General features: G+C 37.4%; 1 protein-coding gene across 1 annotated transcript in view; it reads right to left on the bottom strand.

Moving 5' to 3' along the window:
• Positions 1–1878: 1878 nt before the first annotated feature.
• The window catches only part of LOC132041192 (phosphoinositide phosphatase SAC2-like), a 29298-nt gene continuing 15377 nt past the window's right edge, over positions 1879–15799 (bottom strand). The window contains exons 10-16 of the mRNA XM_059432016.1: positions 12846–13227; positions 11897–12018; positions 11595–11708; positions 11158–11337; positions 5290–5448; positions 4102–4234; positions 1879–3480 (exon numbers count right to left, since the gene is read on the bottom strand). Of these exons, the coding sequence (XP_059287999.1) occupies positions 3214–3480; positions 4102–4234; positions 5290–5448; positions 11158–11337; positions 11595–11708; positions 11897–12018; positions 12846–13227 (1357 nt within the window). The 3' untranslated portion in view covers positions 1879–3213. The remainder of the gene's footprint in view (positions 3481–4101; positions 4235–5289; positions 5449–11157; positions 11338–11594; positions 11709–11896; positions 12019–12845; positions 13228–15799) is intronic.

Raw genomic sequence — 15799 nt, 5'->3', positions numbered from 1 at the left:
AATATGGCTTACTGTAAAAAAAATAATAATAATAATAATTGCTGTATATACGCTAAAATATTTACCATACGTATAAATAGTTTATAATGTGTATACATATGCCATATACATACCTTAAATTTTCCCACCTGATATTGTAACTTCATATATTTCAGAATATACAAGATGTTTATGTTTAATATACCTGATTTATTCCTAATGTTAGACAATATTATTACTTATAAATAGTTCCTTAACGGGAGTAAGGAAAACTAGTTCCACAGGTGGCATTCTACATTGACTGTATCTTCCATACCCTCCAACACACCTCATCTTCACCTCACCACCGGAGCTACACCCCCCCCCCCCCCCCACAATTTACCTAGATTATATACAAATGTGTTTAAGATAATATCTTTTGTTTGCGTACTGAACATAAGAAAATAAGTAAGATTTTTCTAGAAAACATTTTCCTTCGTACCGAACACACCCTTAACTCAAAAGCTCTTACAGAAATACCGATAAACATTTATCGAGTAGACCAATTTGTTCATTGACATGATGAAAATTGACAGAAGAATTGTGAATGTACCGTGGAAATGTCTCTGTATTTGAGGTCTGTTACATGCTGAAAAAGAATATTGGAGAAAAAGCCAACAAGAACTGAACTCAGAATTCCAGCACAATTTGCTGTATTTCACTTTTAAAAGTTTATACTGCTAGTAGAACTTCGTAATACTATCTTGGAATCCGAAAAGGAGACGGTTCAAATCCATCACATTTTCAAACTCCTCAAATTTCACATGTAAAAACTTCAAACTCTAGCATACTGGGCTAGAATATTTTCGTGTTTTAGCTAGGTGTATCTCTGTTCAGATTATTTTCTTCTGCATTAATGAACAGCTTGAATAATTTTGAAACGCTACGTAAATTTTGATTAACGTTCTAAATAATGGCTATTTGCCAATTTTATCTAGCACAGCAAATGAAAATGCATCAGCTAAATTATATAAATGGTTTGAGCATCTTGATCTTCTACATTGAGTGTGGTAGCACAGTAAACAAGACTCCCAAAATCAGTTCGAGAAAGAGAAGTATCTTTATCTGAGCTAATCCAAATTGCAACTACTGGGAAGAAACATAAAATTGAAATCCAAATACAATATGTCACACCCACTTGCCCATGCCCAAAGCATGGTTCGCCAGGAAAAGAATCAACCAAATACTCAAAAGCTTCAAGATCCGAGCTTGCTGCCAGAAATCCATGCGGAAAATATAAGTAGCACATTTGTTTTAACAACTTATTGCACGATTAGATGTCACTTCCAATAGAAGTACTTGTTTGAAATGAAAAATTGACCTAAAATAGGTCGAATGGAGCTCTAGCAAGTCAAACCTGTCTATTTACAACATTGGAACCTAAAATACATGAAAAGAGTTCCAGAAAGAATCTTATAACTGTTGACTATGTACTAATGGTATCCGACTAGACCCGACGTTTTCCACAATCAAATAAATGCAGGCCTAGATGGTTTTGCTTGATATGTAAAAAGAATGCTGATACAACAAATGTTGCGTTTCATCCTAGGATTCCCACGCGACACTTCTCCAAACATGAGGCATGCCAGTAACAGAATGAGCTGAAGGCGCCGACACGTTTACCAACACATAACTCACGGGAAAGACATGAATTACAAATGTTCAAAGGCTCAATGACACAGGGTCTCTCCATAGTTTACCCAACGTACAAAGCTATCTGAAACTTCCTCGACAACTACACAGTTCTGAGCATCACTGTAAGATGCCCCTGGTCCAGCGTTTTCTGTTCCCTGCAGATAGTGAATTCTATAGGTGAATATCAAGCAAAGAGAAGGTAGGCAGCACTGTTCAGTAACTTAGATATACTAAGCATGAATTGTTAATACAGTGTGTTGTCAACTTTACCAGAAACAAAGACTGAGTCAGTCAAAAATGGCTTCAAATCAGACGCGACTACAATCATGTGTTAGGTGACTAATGAACCAGCACACAAAGGAAAGTTGCTAAGATTGTTCAGAGGACTTTTTCTTTGTGGTGAGCAAACTGAGCTTACTACAATCAATACATTCAGTTTTTTTTCTTTTTATGAAAATAGCACCAAGAGAGTGCGGGAAATGTACAGGGAGGATCAAGGGAGTTGAGAAAGTCTTTAGCCAAGTGTCTATGACATATTACAAATGGTACTCTCTACTATTAACTTTTCTGTTAGTAGCTGCCCAGTTACCAAAACAAGCTACGGAAATTCAAGACCTGCAGTTGACAAATAACTTTATTAATTGGATCTTTTTTGTCCAAAGGAAGGTGAAAAAACTAGCTACCGAAATTCAAGATTTGCAGTTGACAAACTTTATAAAATTGGATCTTTTTTGTCCAAAGAAGGTGAAGAAACTTTTATTTTTAAAGGTCGAGCTTGGGAAAAGTATCTCATTAGTCCTCCATCCCTTTTTTTCCTAGACTAATGATCCCTACTACAATTGTGACTCTTATAATACTCAATTTTATTGGATTATCACATTATTAGTTACATTAATAGTTATCGCCAATCTGAAACCTATATTGTTACTTCCATTATAAGTGGTAGTGACAGCCTTGTTAGTGAAGTTCTAGTTGAAGCATCCACTTGATCTGGATTCGTGGTCCAACCAACACTATATACACGGTAACATGCCACAGGTAGATGTGTTTTCTACACTTAAGTCTTTAGCAATATGAATCATTTTTTTTTCTTTTAAAGAAGATATGATTCACCATTTAACCATATTCCTCAAGAGCTTCGAGAAACAAAGACAAGATTTGATGGTCATCAGCCGTCAGTCAAGTAATTTTCTAGGGTAAACCAAAAGACAGAAGGTGTCTAATATGAACCGCCAATTGCCAAATAATGTCATTCATCTAATCATAGAACCACAATAGAAACCTGTAATGTGGTAGCTATCAACCATCTTTCTGTGAAGGGAAAATGGCCACATATGGAATTATTTTTCAAATTCTTGTGGTATTATCTTTTCAGGTGGAAATATCAGAACTAATGTTCTGAGGTGGTGGCTGACTAAACTTGACAACAAAGTTCATGAGCTGTTTTTGCAATTTGCACCATCAGTTACAGAATCAGAAGTTCGACTAGTAGAGTTATAGATAAAGTTTCCAATTTGATGAAACTTTTGCTTAACTCACAGTTTCCTTCTTTAGATCTTTCTAGTTCATAGTCAGATCTATGTGCACAGGTGTAACAAAATTAGACCTATTCTGGATATCAAGTTGGTAAGATGGACTAAACCAAGCTACAATGGATTGAAGCTGAATGTTGATAGCTGTCGTAAGGGCAATCCAGGAAGTGCAGAGGGTGTTGGCGTACTTAGAAATCACAGTGGACACTTGGTGATGGTATTCACTGCTCATAATAGCTGCTGCAGTAACGATAAAGCTGAGGTCCAAGCCTTGAAGATAGGACAACTGTGGTGTCTTGACAATAGCTATCACAAGGTAAGAGTGGAATCTGATTCACTTTTGATAACACAAATGATCAAGAAGGAAATTAAAGCATCATGGCAGATACAAGACTTCGGGGAGGTACAACAAATGAGGATGCAAGGCAATTTTCTTTTACTCACTGTTACAGGGAGGCTAAGTTTATGGGGGACCGACTTGCAAATTTGGGGGAGCAGAAGAACTAGAATTCATTCTTCGCTGAGGATATAAATTTGCCTAGACAAGTTAAAGCTACCATTGAAGAATGATGGAAATGGATTGCCAAATTTCAGGACTCGAGTGAAGGAAGGTAGATTTTCTTTTGAACCTGGATGCATGTTGCTTCCGTCAATATATAGATTCTAACATTTAGTTAGATCTTTTTTGAAAGCTCAAATGCATACATCTTTTAAAGGAGAAGTCCTCCTCACTTAGTTAATTATAATTTTTGCATAGGGATAGGTTTTACTCATTCCTCAATGCAACACTGGAGACAAAGGCTTCTATAAGCAACTCCTCATGTAATCTTTTTTTCGGTGTTATGAAATTGCACCCAAGAACATCACTTGAGTGGTTTGGCAAAATCTAAATTTTAAGAAAGTGGTAAAGCCTTACTTGTGAAGTAACTGAAATACCAACATTCATGCCACATCCGCCTTCACTGGAGAGAGGGGTTGTTTCCCCTACTATGTCACTGACAACATTCTCTGATGATAGCCCACCTATTGGGGAGTTTGTGAACAGAGACCTGCACCAATAGAAAGCACAAACAACATTGTTTATTATTCTTCCTGCAGTTCAGGATTACGGAAACAGCAACTTGACGACACCATTATGAGAAAATAATGATCACAGAGAACACGAAAAGGAAGAGTCCTAGTCCTACACAACCATCAAGATTAAAACCACTTCAAAAACAGATATCACCAGAATATTCATTTGAAGGTATCTTTTTAAACCAAGAAAAGAAAAGAGTTTGGCACAGGAAGACCGGTCACAACATAGTCAACTGACAGAGCATGACCAGCTTACATTACACAAAATCCAAGAAAATTCAAGGCATAAAGGAAACCTACGAATTCCACGGAGTACTAAAAATGATAGCAGGTTTGAGAACTTTAAAGCAATTTGATCTCCAATTTTACAGGAAATTAATTTCACCGCATAACACTTGAGTCTTCCAAAATTAACGACCAGAATTAAAAAAAGTTAAAATGAAAAGGAAATCATACTAAAAACATTGGCCCCGAAGGCTTAGTTCAAGAAGCAAAGGTTGAGGGACTTGTGACTTAGGTCATAGGTTCGAGCCCTGAGCCGCAAGCGTGGTACTTAAGTAGAGAAGGGTAGAGCGACGAGCCGTATCCCTTAGTTTTGAAGGCTGCAGTTGGTCCTAAGGGTTTGCCCCAACGGATTACTCGGTCATAAAAAAAAAAAAAAAAAAAGCATACTAAAAGAAATATCAATTAACAGATAACTTGGATTCTCAAGACCTAAGAGTTACATGGAAGATTATGGAAAATTTTAGAACCTGGAATGACCTAAGTGCAAAGTGTCTCACATCTCAGCTAGTTGAGTTGATGGGAGATAAATACATAAACAAACTTCGCTTCAATAAAGGAATCGGATTTTAAAATGGCATAAGCAGTGATTTAGTCCCAAGACTCTAAAGCCAACAGAGCTTGAGAGAATTTAAATCTCAACAAAATATGTCGTAAGAAAGAAAATATCTCAGATATAATGTTCAGCTTAACCCTATTATCGACAAAGCATGAAATATAAGTCTTAGTGTCCTCAATCAATTACCTGTCCAATAGCTCATCCTCACAGGAATTCCCAGAAGAAGACAACCAATCTAAGTCAACAAAGTTGGAGTAGTCATATGCATCTGTATTTTGTTGTTCAAGGGATCGATCTCTTTGCATGTCTACAAAATGTTGCCTTGTAGGAACTGTTTGAGCATACCTGCATAAAGAAAGATAAATAAGCAGCGCAGAAGGTAAGTAAGAAAATGATGTATATGGAGGTTTTTGCTTACTAGGAGAACAGCTACTTAAACTAGATTTCATGCTAAATCTAAATTCATTTAGATTCTCAAAAGTAGCATATTCACTTGCATGCAGTGAGAAATAGCATCCATAGACCAGAACTTCGACTAACCACAGAAATAATGGTAAGACAACACACAGCTATTCAGAGATGGTAACAATTTTTGTATATTCAAAATGAAAAAAAGTTGTTCTGGCCAATGGCCATAACTACAGGGGAATGTACCAAAATATACATCTGAAATTTCCATCTTCTTACAAAGATCCTAGAAAAGCTAGAATAGCTTCTGAATCTTCCGTGTATTCCTGCTTACACTAAAAATAAAACAGCAGCAGACAATTCACTTTGTGTCCTGGATTGATGTATCCCTATCTTCAAAACAACTTGAGCTCCTTCCTTTCCATTCAGTCCACCATATGCATTCACGAATTAAATCGCATCTATATTGCTGAGCAGACAGTCTTCTCCCTTTGTTCCAGCATGACAACATTTCCTTGGTGTTATTTGGCATGACCAGTGTATCCCTGCTAATGCTAGAAATATATCCCAAAGTTGTACAATGTAAGAACAAGTGACTATTAGTTTCCGGCTCTCTTTCAAGTAAGTGACATCTAGAGCAGAGTTGTAGACCTCTTTTATTTCAATTTTATCCTGTGTTAAGCAGGCCTTTCTGGTTAGCCAAACAAAACATGCCACTTTACAGGGGGTCTTTACTTACGAGATATGCTTCCAGGGCGAAAATTTGTCATAATATTGTCTAGTTAAGCACCTAATAGGAGCTTTTGGGGGAGAATCTGCCTGAGTTGTGTCCCAACCACCAAACCATGTCTTCATTCTGAGTGACCCCTATGAATGGGTTGATTGTGTTGTAGAAGTCTGCAACTCTAGTGATTTCCCAATTATATTCAAGAATCTCCTATAAGTTGAGATTCCACCCATGGACGGACCAAACCTCATTGATGGTGGCCTTCTGTTGCTTATTTATAGTTTTTCAGAACACATTGTCTTCAAAGGCTCTTGCTCCAGCCCTTCCACACCTTCCTCCCCCCAGTGCACTACCCACCCACCTCCATCGATTCTATGAAGTTCCTCCTTTTGTTTGCTACTGCAACCCCATGAAAGAATTCTGTATATGAGTCCCCTTCTTAAAACCACATAGCCCTCGACTTCTGTTTCCAACTAGTTTGGGCTAATGATAAAGCCGCTAGTTCCCTCTCAAACCCTCTTTCCTCTCCCTCTCCCTTTTCCCCACCTCCCTCACCTTTTCCTCCTTCTCCAGTACCCCCACCTTTGTCATAATCTCCTTCATCCTCACTTCTACCTTCCCAAATACCTCTTTGTTCCACACTTCTATGTCCTTCTTGAGCATGTTTAGCTTTTTGGCAATCCTGAAAGAAGGATACCCTTCTACATCGTAACTACTCCACCAACCCGCCATCCCCAAAGTCCTCTGTTCACAACCACATATTCTCAAATCTAAACGGAGTTCTTGAACATCTTCCTCTACCCCTGTCTAGTATCAAGGAATTATTTTCTTTCACAAATCTGTTTGTTCAGACTAGGAATTTTCGGAAACTTGATCCTAGAGCTCTTAAACATATCTTATTGGGTATTATCCTACACAAAAAGGGTACAAATGCCATCATCCTCTTTCCAAGAGATTTTTTGTCAGCATTTATCTTACCTTTTGAGAGTCCGAACGCTATTGTGGTATTACACCATCACCCTCTTTAGGGGGAGAGCAATAAGAAGGAAAAGATGATTCTCTCTAGTTCCATCACAGGAAAACGTGAAACTGGAGACAATTTTCAAGTGGAGACTTTTGGATGTTTGGATAGATTTGATATGATAGCTTACTCAAGGAGAAATAGAGCAAAAGAAGTCATTACACAATCTGCTGAAGTTGGATCCTCTTCTACTGGTGAGTTATCTACATTTTCTAATGAGTTAGATTTGCCTGTTGCTCATAGAAAAAAGTCAAATCTTATACCAAACATCCTTTATTTTGCCTGTTGCTCATAGAAAAAAGTCAAATCTTATACCAAACATCCTTTATTTAATTTGTCTCCTATAATTCCTATCTTCATTTTATAGAGCCTTTGCCTTGTCTATTACTTTTGTGTCTATTATCCAAAATTGGAGGGAAGCTTTTGCAGATCCTAAATGAAGCAAGCATTGATTGAAAATATGAAGGCTTTGTCAAAAAAAAATAAAAAAAAAAAGTGTTGGGGACTTGTCACTTCACCACCAGACAAAAAGTTGGTTGGCTCCAAATGGGTGTTCAGTGTGGGAAACATAAAGTTGATGGCTCAATTGAAAGATCAAAAGAAAGATTGGTTGCCAAGGGATTCACTCAAACTTATAGAGTTGACCCAGTTGCAAAGATGAACCATATCAGAATTCTTTTGTCCTGTGCAGCTAATCTTGAATGGGACTTCCAACAGTTGGATGTGAAGAATGCATTTCTTAATGGATACTTAGGAGAAGAGGTGTATGTGAAGAATGCATTTCTTAATGGATACTTAGGAGAAGAGGTGTACATGGAGATCCCTCTTGGATTTGAAACTGAACAAAGTAAGGGAAAGGTGTGCAGCCTCAAAAAAGCCTTGTGCGGACATGTTACCTTCTCAACAAAAAAAAAAAAAAAAAAAAGCCTTGTGCTGACTGAAGCAATACCCTAGAGCTTGGTTTCACAAGTTCTCCCAAGCGATGATTCCTTTCGATCACCAACAAAGCAACGTTGATCATACCATCTTCATAAGACATCAAAAGGGTGAACTCCTCTTCCCATAGTATATGTTGATGACATAGTAATCATAGGAGATGACCCAATTGAAGAAGTTGTTAGCACAAGACTTTGAGAATCAAAGATCTCGAAAAGTTGCAGTATTTTGGGGGATTGAGGTTGCTAGATCAAAAAGATGAATCTTTATTTCTTAAATGAAGTATATTCTAGATCTCTTGAAAGAAATTGGTTTGATAGGTTGCAAACTAGCAGAATTGCCTGTAGAAAGGAATCACAAGTTACAAACACAGGTTGGAGAGTCAATTGATAAGAAGCGATATCAGAGGTTGGATGACTCATTTATCTCTCTCACACTAGACCAGACATAGCCTATTCAGTCAGCTTGGTGAGTCAGTCCCTGAGATTCTCATATGCAAGTTGTCTTTCACATTTCGCAGTATATAAGTCTGCTCTAGGGAAAACTTTTCTTTTCTCTAAACATGGTCAAGTCCAGATAGAAGCTTTTATAGACACGGATTGCACTGGATCTTTAGATGATAGAAGATCTACATACGGTTACTGTACACTCGTAGAAGGGAACGTGGTTACTTGGAGAAGCAAGAAGCAAGTATAGTTGCCAGATCCAGTGCTAAAGTAGAAATATAGACCCACGATATTTATGAGCATCTTTGGCTACAAAAGTTACCGGAAGAATTGGGATTTTCTGAAAAAGGAAAACTTTCCTTGTACTGTGAACACAAAGCTGCAATTAGAATAGCTCAGATCTTGTTCAATATGACCACACAAAACATATTGAAATTGATCGGCACTTCATCAAAGAGAAAGCTACAAGTGGTACCTTAAGTTTGTTTCATGCACCAGCACCGCCAGGAAAACAGCTAGCGGATGTGCTTGCAAAAGGTCTCAACAAAAGGACTTTTCATACTTCAATTTGCAAGTTTGGCATGCCCAATATCTTTGCTCCAACTTGAAGGTGGTGTTGATTGTGTTAATTAATCAGCATGACTAGGAGCCTTTATTTTCCTTGTCCTAGGTTAATTATAGGAATAGAATATTTCTTTTCATTGTAATTTCAATTAGTTTTACGATTCATTGTTTAAATACCCCTTCTCATGGGATGTAAGGTTGTACGGAAATACAAAGAAGCCTTTTCTTTTTCCTCAAATTTTGCATATGATTCTTCATATAAGTAGGTCCTGTATGATATGTATCTGCTATCATATGTTGCTCGGACCGTTCACTTTTGCTAACCTGTCCGAAACGACATCAAAACCGGATTCTTCGGATCTGGTCAAAACGACATTGGATACTTTGACCAAATCCATGGACCAATCTGAGAAAAAATTTGAAAATAGAAAGAAACGGAGAGCTCTTGAAGAGTGGACACTTAACATCTCTGATTTTAAGTTAATTAAAAATTAATATTTAATTATAAATGAAACATAACTATAAAAAATTATTTTTCTCTTTTATTTCTAGCATAGATTGTTATCTTTCTTATAATTTTGAATTATTTTAGAACCCCTTCTCATATCCGCAAGGTCCGCACCCCGAATCTTAAAATTTAGATTATGCCAAATCCGACCTCTAGATCCGTGCATATCCGACACTCATATAAGTAGTCCCGTAGATATAGTATTGCTATGTATATGACACTTTGCATTGCATTATTTTTTTAGAAGGGTAACTCATGTTGCATTGTGTTATGTTACATTATGTATGCTTGCTTATAAATTAAAATCTTGTTCAACCTTTTTAAAGGTAGTTTATGAGACTTACTGGGTCATAAGACTCACTTCCCAACCTTTGATCTGCAGATTCTTTAGCAAGTATAGGTGAGTCTAGCAGGCGATTCTCATATGTTCCAGGCACAGTGGTGAGCTTCCACCTTTATTTTGTTGAGTTTATGGGCAGTTCCCAACCTCTTGACATCTTTAGGAGGTCCATGATGACCCTACGGAAGTAGTTTATACATTTTGGAATACGTGAATGATGCAATCGCTTGTCGGGATGTATTATGCATGTGATTATGCTATGGTATCCACATTTTGAGGATTATCTATACATGGTATGTCTAAGAGTGTTGGTTTGGGCAATTGAGCGCCCTTATGATGTGTTCACGATTAACAGGTAGTGAAGTTTGGGTTCACCCCGATGAGAGTTCGGTCATCAACTGCTGGTCATCGCCATTACACTGAGACTGTAACTCCGGTAACATATGAGAAAATAACAGGAGAAAAATGTCTGGATGAGTTAATGTATAATGAATATTAGATTCATATAATGTGGGATGTATCTTACTTGAAAACCTAAAACTTGTACCATTCTAACTCCAAGATTATAACACTGATACCTCACAGACTAACAAAACTTCCAGTACTTTTTTTACAGAAACATACTGAAAAAGCATTGACCTGCACAGGGAAAAAGCTTGTTTGCAGAAAGAGGACAAAAAAAGCAATTGCAATAGGAAGTGTGGCACATAATTTGGGTAATTTGGGGCAAAAGCAGCAACAGAAAAGCTGGTGAGAAGGAAAAAGAACCAGTTAAGAATATTGAACGAGAAACGGGGCTGCACGGGGCTGCATTAAGTCTTTTAAAGGAAATAGGGAGAAGAAAGTGGGTTAAATAAGAACCCATTCCACCTGACATGATTTTCAGGTCAAAATTAGAGCTCCACTTTTAAAATATGACCCCCAAAAAAGCAGAAAATAGGAAAGTAACTAATAAATCCTAATAGCACAATAATGTAGAGAGTAGTCCAAATTAGCAGGTCACTAGCTAAAACATTGCAGAATCACCAATAGATCCATAATTGCACGGTATAAAAAAGATGCAAAACCTAAGAGACTTCCTTCAATCATATAAATTTTGTGTACCTTGAATATGTCAAATCACTTTCACAAGTTGACATTTCCGGTGTTGATTCGGAGAGAGCTTTGCTTCCTTCTTTTGAATTATTAGACTTAGAAAGACCCTTTCCAATATTCCGAGTTGATAGGGGAAATTGACTTTCATGAAGAATGTTCCCATCTGAGAATGATCTTTGAAAGAGCGACCTGTTTATCACCATAATCCTTACTTCAAAACAAGAAATTACAGGAAAAGATCAAGTCGCTAGGGGGCACATTTCTGCCATCTCTGTTGAAACACATTATCTCCGAGTAAATTAAGTAAACCTTGAAAATGCAACAGAATATCAAAGCCTTTGTCTTATATATTAGTCTAGTCTCATCCTGATTTAGATGATAAATATCTAATCTATGGAAAGCAAGAAAGTTAAAGAGGCATAACATCACAGGTCTGACAATCATACCTTCCATTGTCACCAACATAGCTTTCCCCATTCCTACCCACATAGTAATGCTGATACATGTCCAGTTCCCATATATCAGGTCTACCCTCTTGCGGCTGAAAGTACCCCAAAAACCTGTTCATAGAATGTCATCAGAATTCCAACTAGCAGGCTCATAGACATTGTTAAAACTATCTGAAATTTCAAGTAACTTGGCAAATAGATTATCAGAAGAAGAGAAGTTGAACTTAAAGGATTTGCACAAACTAAACCACTCGCTCAGACTGCGTTGACACATGCGAATAAAGAGAAAATGAGCTTACACATTAATAGCATTTTGTTTTTCTGCATCCATGTAGGCATTGCTGTAATATCTCTGAAGAGTCCTAAAGAACTCCTGTGATTGAATTGCAGCTTTCCACTGGCCCCTCCTCTTTGAAAATATCTGCAGGACGTTGTCCCAAGATTAAACTATTAACATTGGATGAGAAAAGATAAAACATACACGTGTAGAATGTCCTGGGCTTCGTTTCCATTAGTATCAAGGAGGCGTACGGGATAATAGCAAATAAAAATGAGGCAAGAATAACTAATTTCGGGTCCCTACCATTTTATCTCCTTAAGTTTCATTTTCTAATCGCTGGATTGTATCTTCTATTTACAAAAAAACAAAAAAACAAAAAAAAATAGTTCTATTAGGTCGCTGGCTCTAATTACAAGTCAAAAGGTTCTTTCCTTTCTCAATTTGCAAGAAACTAATTTTCACACCTTATAGTGAAGATGAAAAACAAAAGAAAAGATATAACAGAGTTGGGAGTACAAAACACATGAACTCCCCACCCAGACACCCTAGAAATCACAACAATGTAGCTGTTTGTAACATAACTTCTTTGATACTTTTTTTTTTTTTTTTTTTGGGAAAACGAAACTTCTATGATATTTTTATCTGCCTAGGGAGTACAGTCATTTCAAATATCAAATAAGAAAACTGAAAGACTAATGTATCATCTACTGCATTAAGAATTATCGCAAATAATTTTCATTACAGTCTAGCCAACCTAATAATTTGCAGAAAGAAAATTAGAGATGGAAGTAAATAACCATATTAATTGACAGTTGGCAAACTTGATGGACGACTCTGAATGACTCGGGTTGTGTCATGTTTTCAACTTAACATAGTTTTGACACCGATGAGGTCTTTATTTTTTAATGAAATATTGATTTATAAATAATGTGCAAAAAGAAAAGGGAAATGCTAAGCACCAGCTATACCTTGTTGTGAGCTGCAGAGCCACCATATTGATGAGCAAGTGTGTCACCCATCCTCTCATAGAACCCCATTAATTCTTCCGCCAAAGGATCATCAAGGTCTATCTTTGTTGAATTTGTAACTCCTAATGCATGGAATTGATGACCCAAAGCAGCCAATCCATATGCATACTGTGCCACATTAGTACGATCCAAACAATCTATGCAATTTGTCCTTAGCACCCCCCTTTGGAACATTGCTGGTTTCAGATAGCCGTTACTCACGTAGTTACATCCACTGGTTTTCCCATCTGAGTTATCTGACTCACTGTTGTCATTATTATATTGTTTCTCAACATCAGGGTCAAAATGTCTCATACGATCCACATTACTAGCAGCAGCATATCTGTGCCACATCATTGCAACTATTTTTAAAATACAATTCTAAGCAGCTCAAACATCCAACAGAAGAACCTAATGTATATTCAATTCAACGTTATCCCTTTGTTATTGACCTACTTCAAGTGATACCTCACATCAACGTATAAGTTTCCTATCATCTTTGGAAAACTCTGATTGCAGAATTTCTAAGCTGAATCACTGAAAATGGAAAAGCCCTTTTGACTCTTGTTGTAATGACTTGAAAGGTAGCAGATGTACCATGGCATCAAGAAAAATTATAGCAAGGCATTGTATAAGGAAGCCAATCAAATAGCAAAAGAGTAGGACTGTACCAAAAGCTTTCTGAAGGAAAAACAGAGAAACCTCTTTCACAATGAAGAGCGCTAGAACCAGGGAGTCTTGATAGGTAGAACTGGGAAGAAACTACGAGATACTATGTTATTTACAGTACTAGAGAATGGATAAACAGAGGAGCTGGCAGGTTTTTGGGCAAGGGGTGTGTAGTATTCATCATTTGGGAACAGATATACCCACATCCCCTATTGCAGAACAAGAATAAATGCACGAGGATAGTTGATGCGGTCTCTATTAGAAAATGTTGGAAAGCAGGTTATGGCCAGCGATTATTAGTGTAAAGGGCTTCCCCTACACCTTGGCATTCGGCTCGGCTTTCTACCACATTTGGACCTACTTATGTAGAAACATCTGCAGGGGGCAGATGAAGGAAATATGTCATTTGCAGTATGCAGATGACACAGTGATCTTCTGTGAGCCTAAGGTTGAGCAGATTGGTTACATTAGAATGATTTTGACAATTTTTGAGGCCTGTTCTGGATTGAAAGTCAACTGGGGGAAAACAAGTTTGTTTCCAATAAAGGAGGTGCCAAACATACAAAATCTTGCTCACATCTTATGGCTGTAAAGTGGAGAACTTGCCAACAACTTACCTTGGCATGCCTCTAGGAAGCAAACACAAAGCAGGGGAAATCTGGGATGGTATAGTGGAGAAAACGGAAAAAAAAAAACTGGCTAGGTGGAAGGCTCAATATTTATCTCTGGGAGGAAGGCTGACTCTTATCAACTCTCTCCTAGATTCTTTGCCTACTTCTGTTATGCCCTTGTTCCCTTTACCTTCCAATATACAGAAAATTCTGAATAGACTCAGAAGGGAGTTCTTGTGGCATGGGAATAGAGAGGGCAAAGGTTACAACTTGGTGAAATGGCAGATAGCAATGAAGGGGAAAGAGAGAGGTGGTTTGGGCATCAGAAACTTGAGATCACAAAACAATAGCTTATTGATGAAATGGCTATGGAGGTACAATAGTGAGGAAAATGCACTGTGGAAGGAGGTTATTAAATGCAAATTTGGTGAACTCAATCCATGTTGTACTAATGTGAGTAATGGTACTTATGGTGTTGGAGTATGGAAAACAATAAGAGCTCTGTGGCCAAAGTTGGAAAGGAACTTGCAGATGAAAGTAGGAGATGGGAAAAAAGCAAAGTTCTGGAGAGATGCTTGGAATGAACAAGTCCCACTTATGGAAGTTTATCCAGATCTATTCATTTTAAGTGACAACCCAGAGGTCACTATACATGAAGTTTGGAGTGCTCAGGGATGGGACTTAACTTTTAGAAGATTTTTGAATGACTGGGAGGTGGAAAGGGTGGTTAGTTTGTTGAATAGAACTGGTAATTTTCATGGCACTACCTCTGATCCAGACGCTTTGAGATGGAGACACAATATTGATGGGCAATTCACTGTAAGCAGGGTTTACAAAAAGGAGGACATGGTGCAGAATGGGGAGCAGTCAAAATTTTGGCTCAAAATATGGAAGTGTCCAGCCCCAACCAAGGTGAAATGTTTCACCTGGCTGGTGGCAACGAGAGCTTGTTTAACACATGAAGTATTGAGGAGAAAGGGACGCATCATAGTTTCCAGATGTTATCTTTGCAATGAAACCAACAACCATCTTTTTCTTCACTGCAAATTCACAGCACAGCTTTGGTCTTTGTTCTTCAACCTGACAGAGACTAACTGGACTATGCCTGAGCATACTGCAGATTTACTAAGTTGTTGGATGAGAAGAGGAGGCAGCAAGAGCCAGAAAAAATGGTGGAGGATGATCCCTCATTGTATTTGGCGGACTATTTGGAAAGAAAGGAATGAAAGGTGTTTTGAAGATAGATCCAATTCCATTCAGAAAGTCAAATGGAATTGTATAGTATCTTTCTACTTTTGGTGTAAAGAAATAGGATTAGAAGATATAGATCAGTTTGTAGATCTATTAAGATCAATGTAAGTATTTCTTTTACTCTTTCTGCCTTCAGTTTAACTCTTTTTGATGGTCTCCAGCATATCCTAAATGCTGAGGAATACAATTTACCAGTTTCAAAAAAAATGTAGAAACATCTGTGCCTTTGTCCCACCTCATAGGATCAAATTTGATCCCAAGGAAACAATATAAATCGAATCTTAATTGATGATGAATGAATAGATTTTAAAAAGAAACAATTATATGAAGCTTGTAATTTTGTTTTAAAACTAATTATTGTTCATGTGTATCAAGTTAATTCCT

Source organism: Lycium ferocissimum, chromosome 12 (genome assembly GCF_029784015.1).
Source record: "Lycium ferocissimum isolate CSIRO_LF1 chromosome 12, AGI_CSIRO_Lferr_CH_V1, whole genome shotgun sequence".
NCBI lineage: Eukaryota > Viridiplantae > Streptophyta > Magnoliopsida > Solanales > Solanaceae > Lycium > Lycium ferocissimum.
Note: the sequence above shows the minus strand (reverse complement) of the source record. Positions and strands in the feature narration are given on the sequence as shown.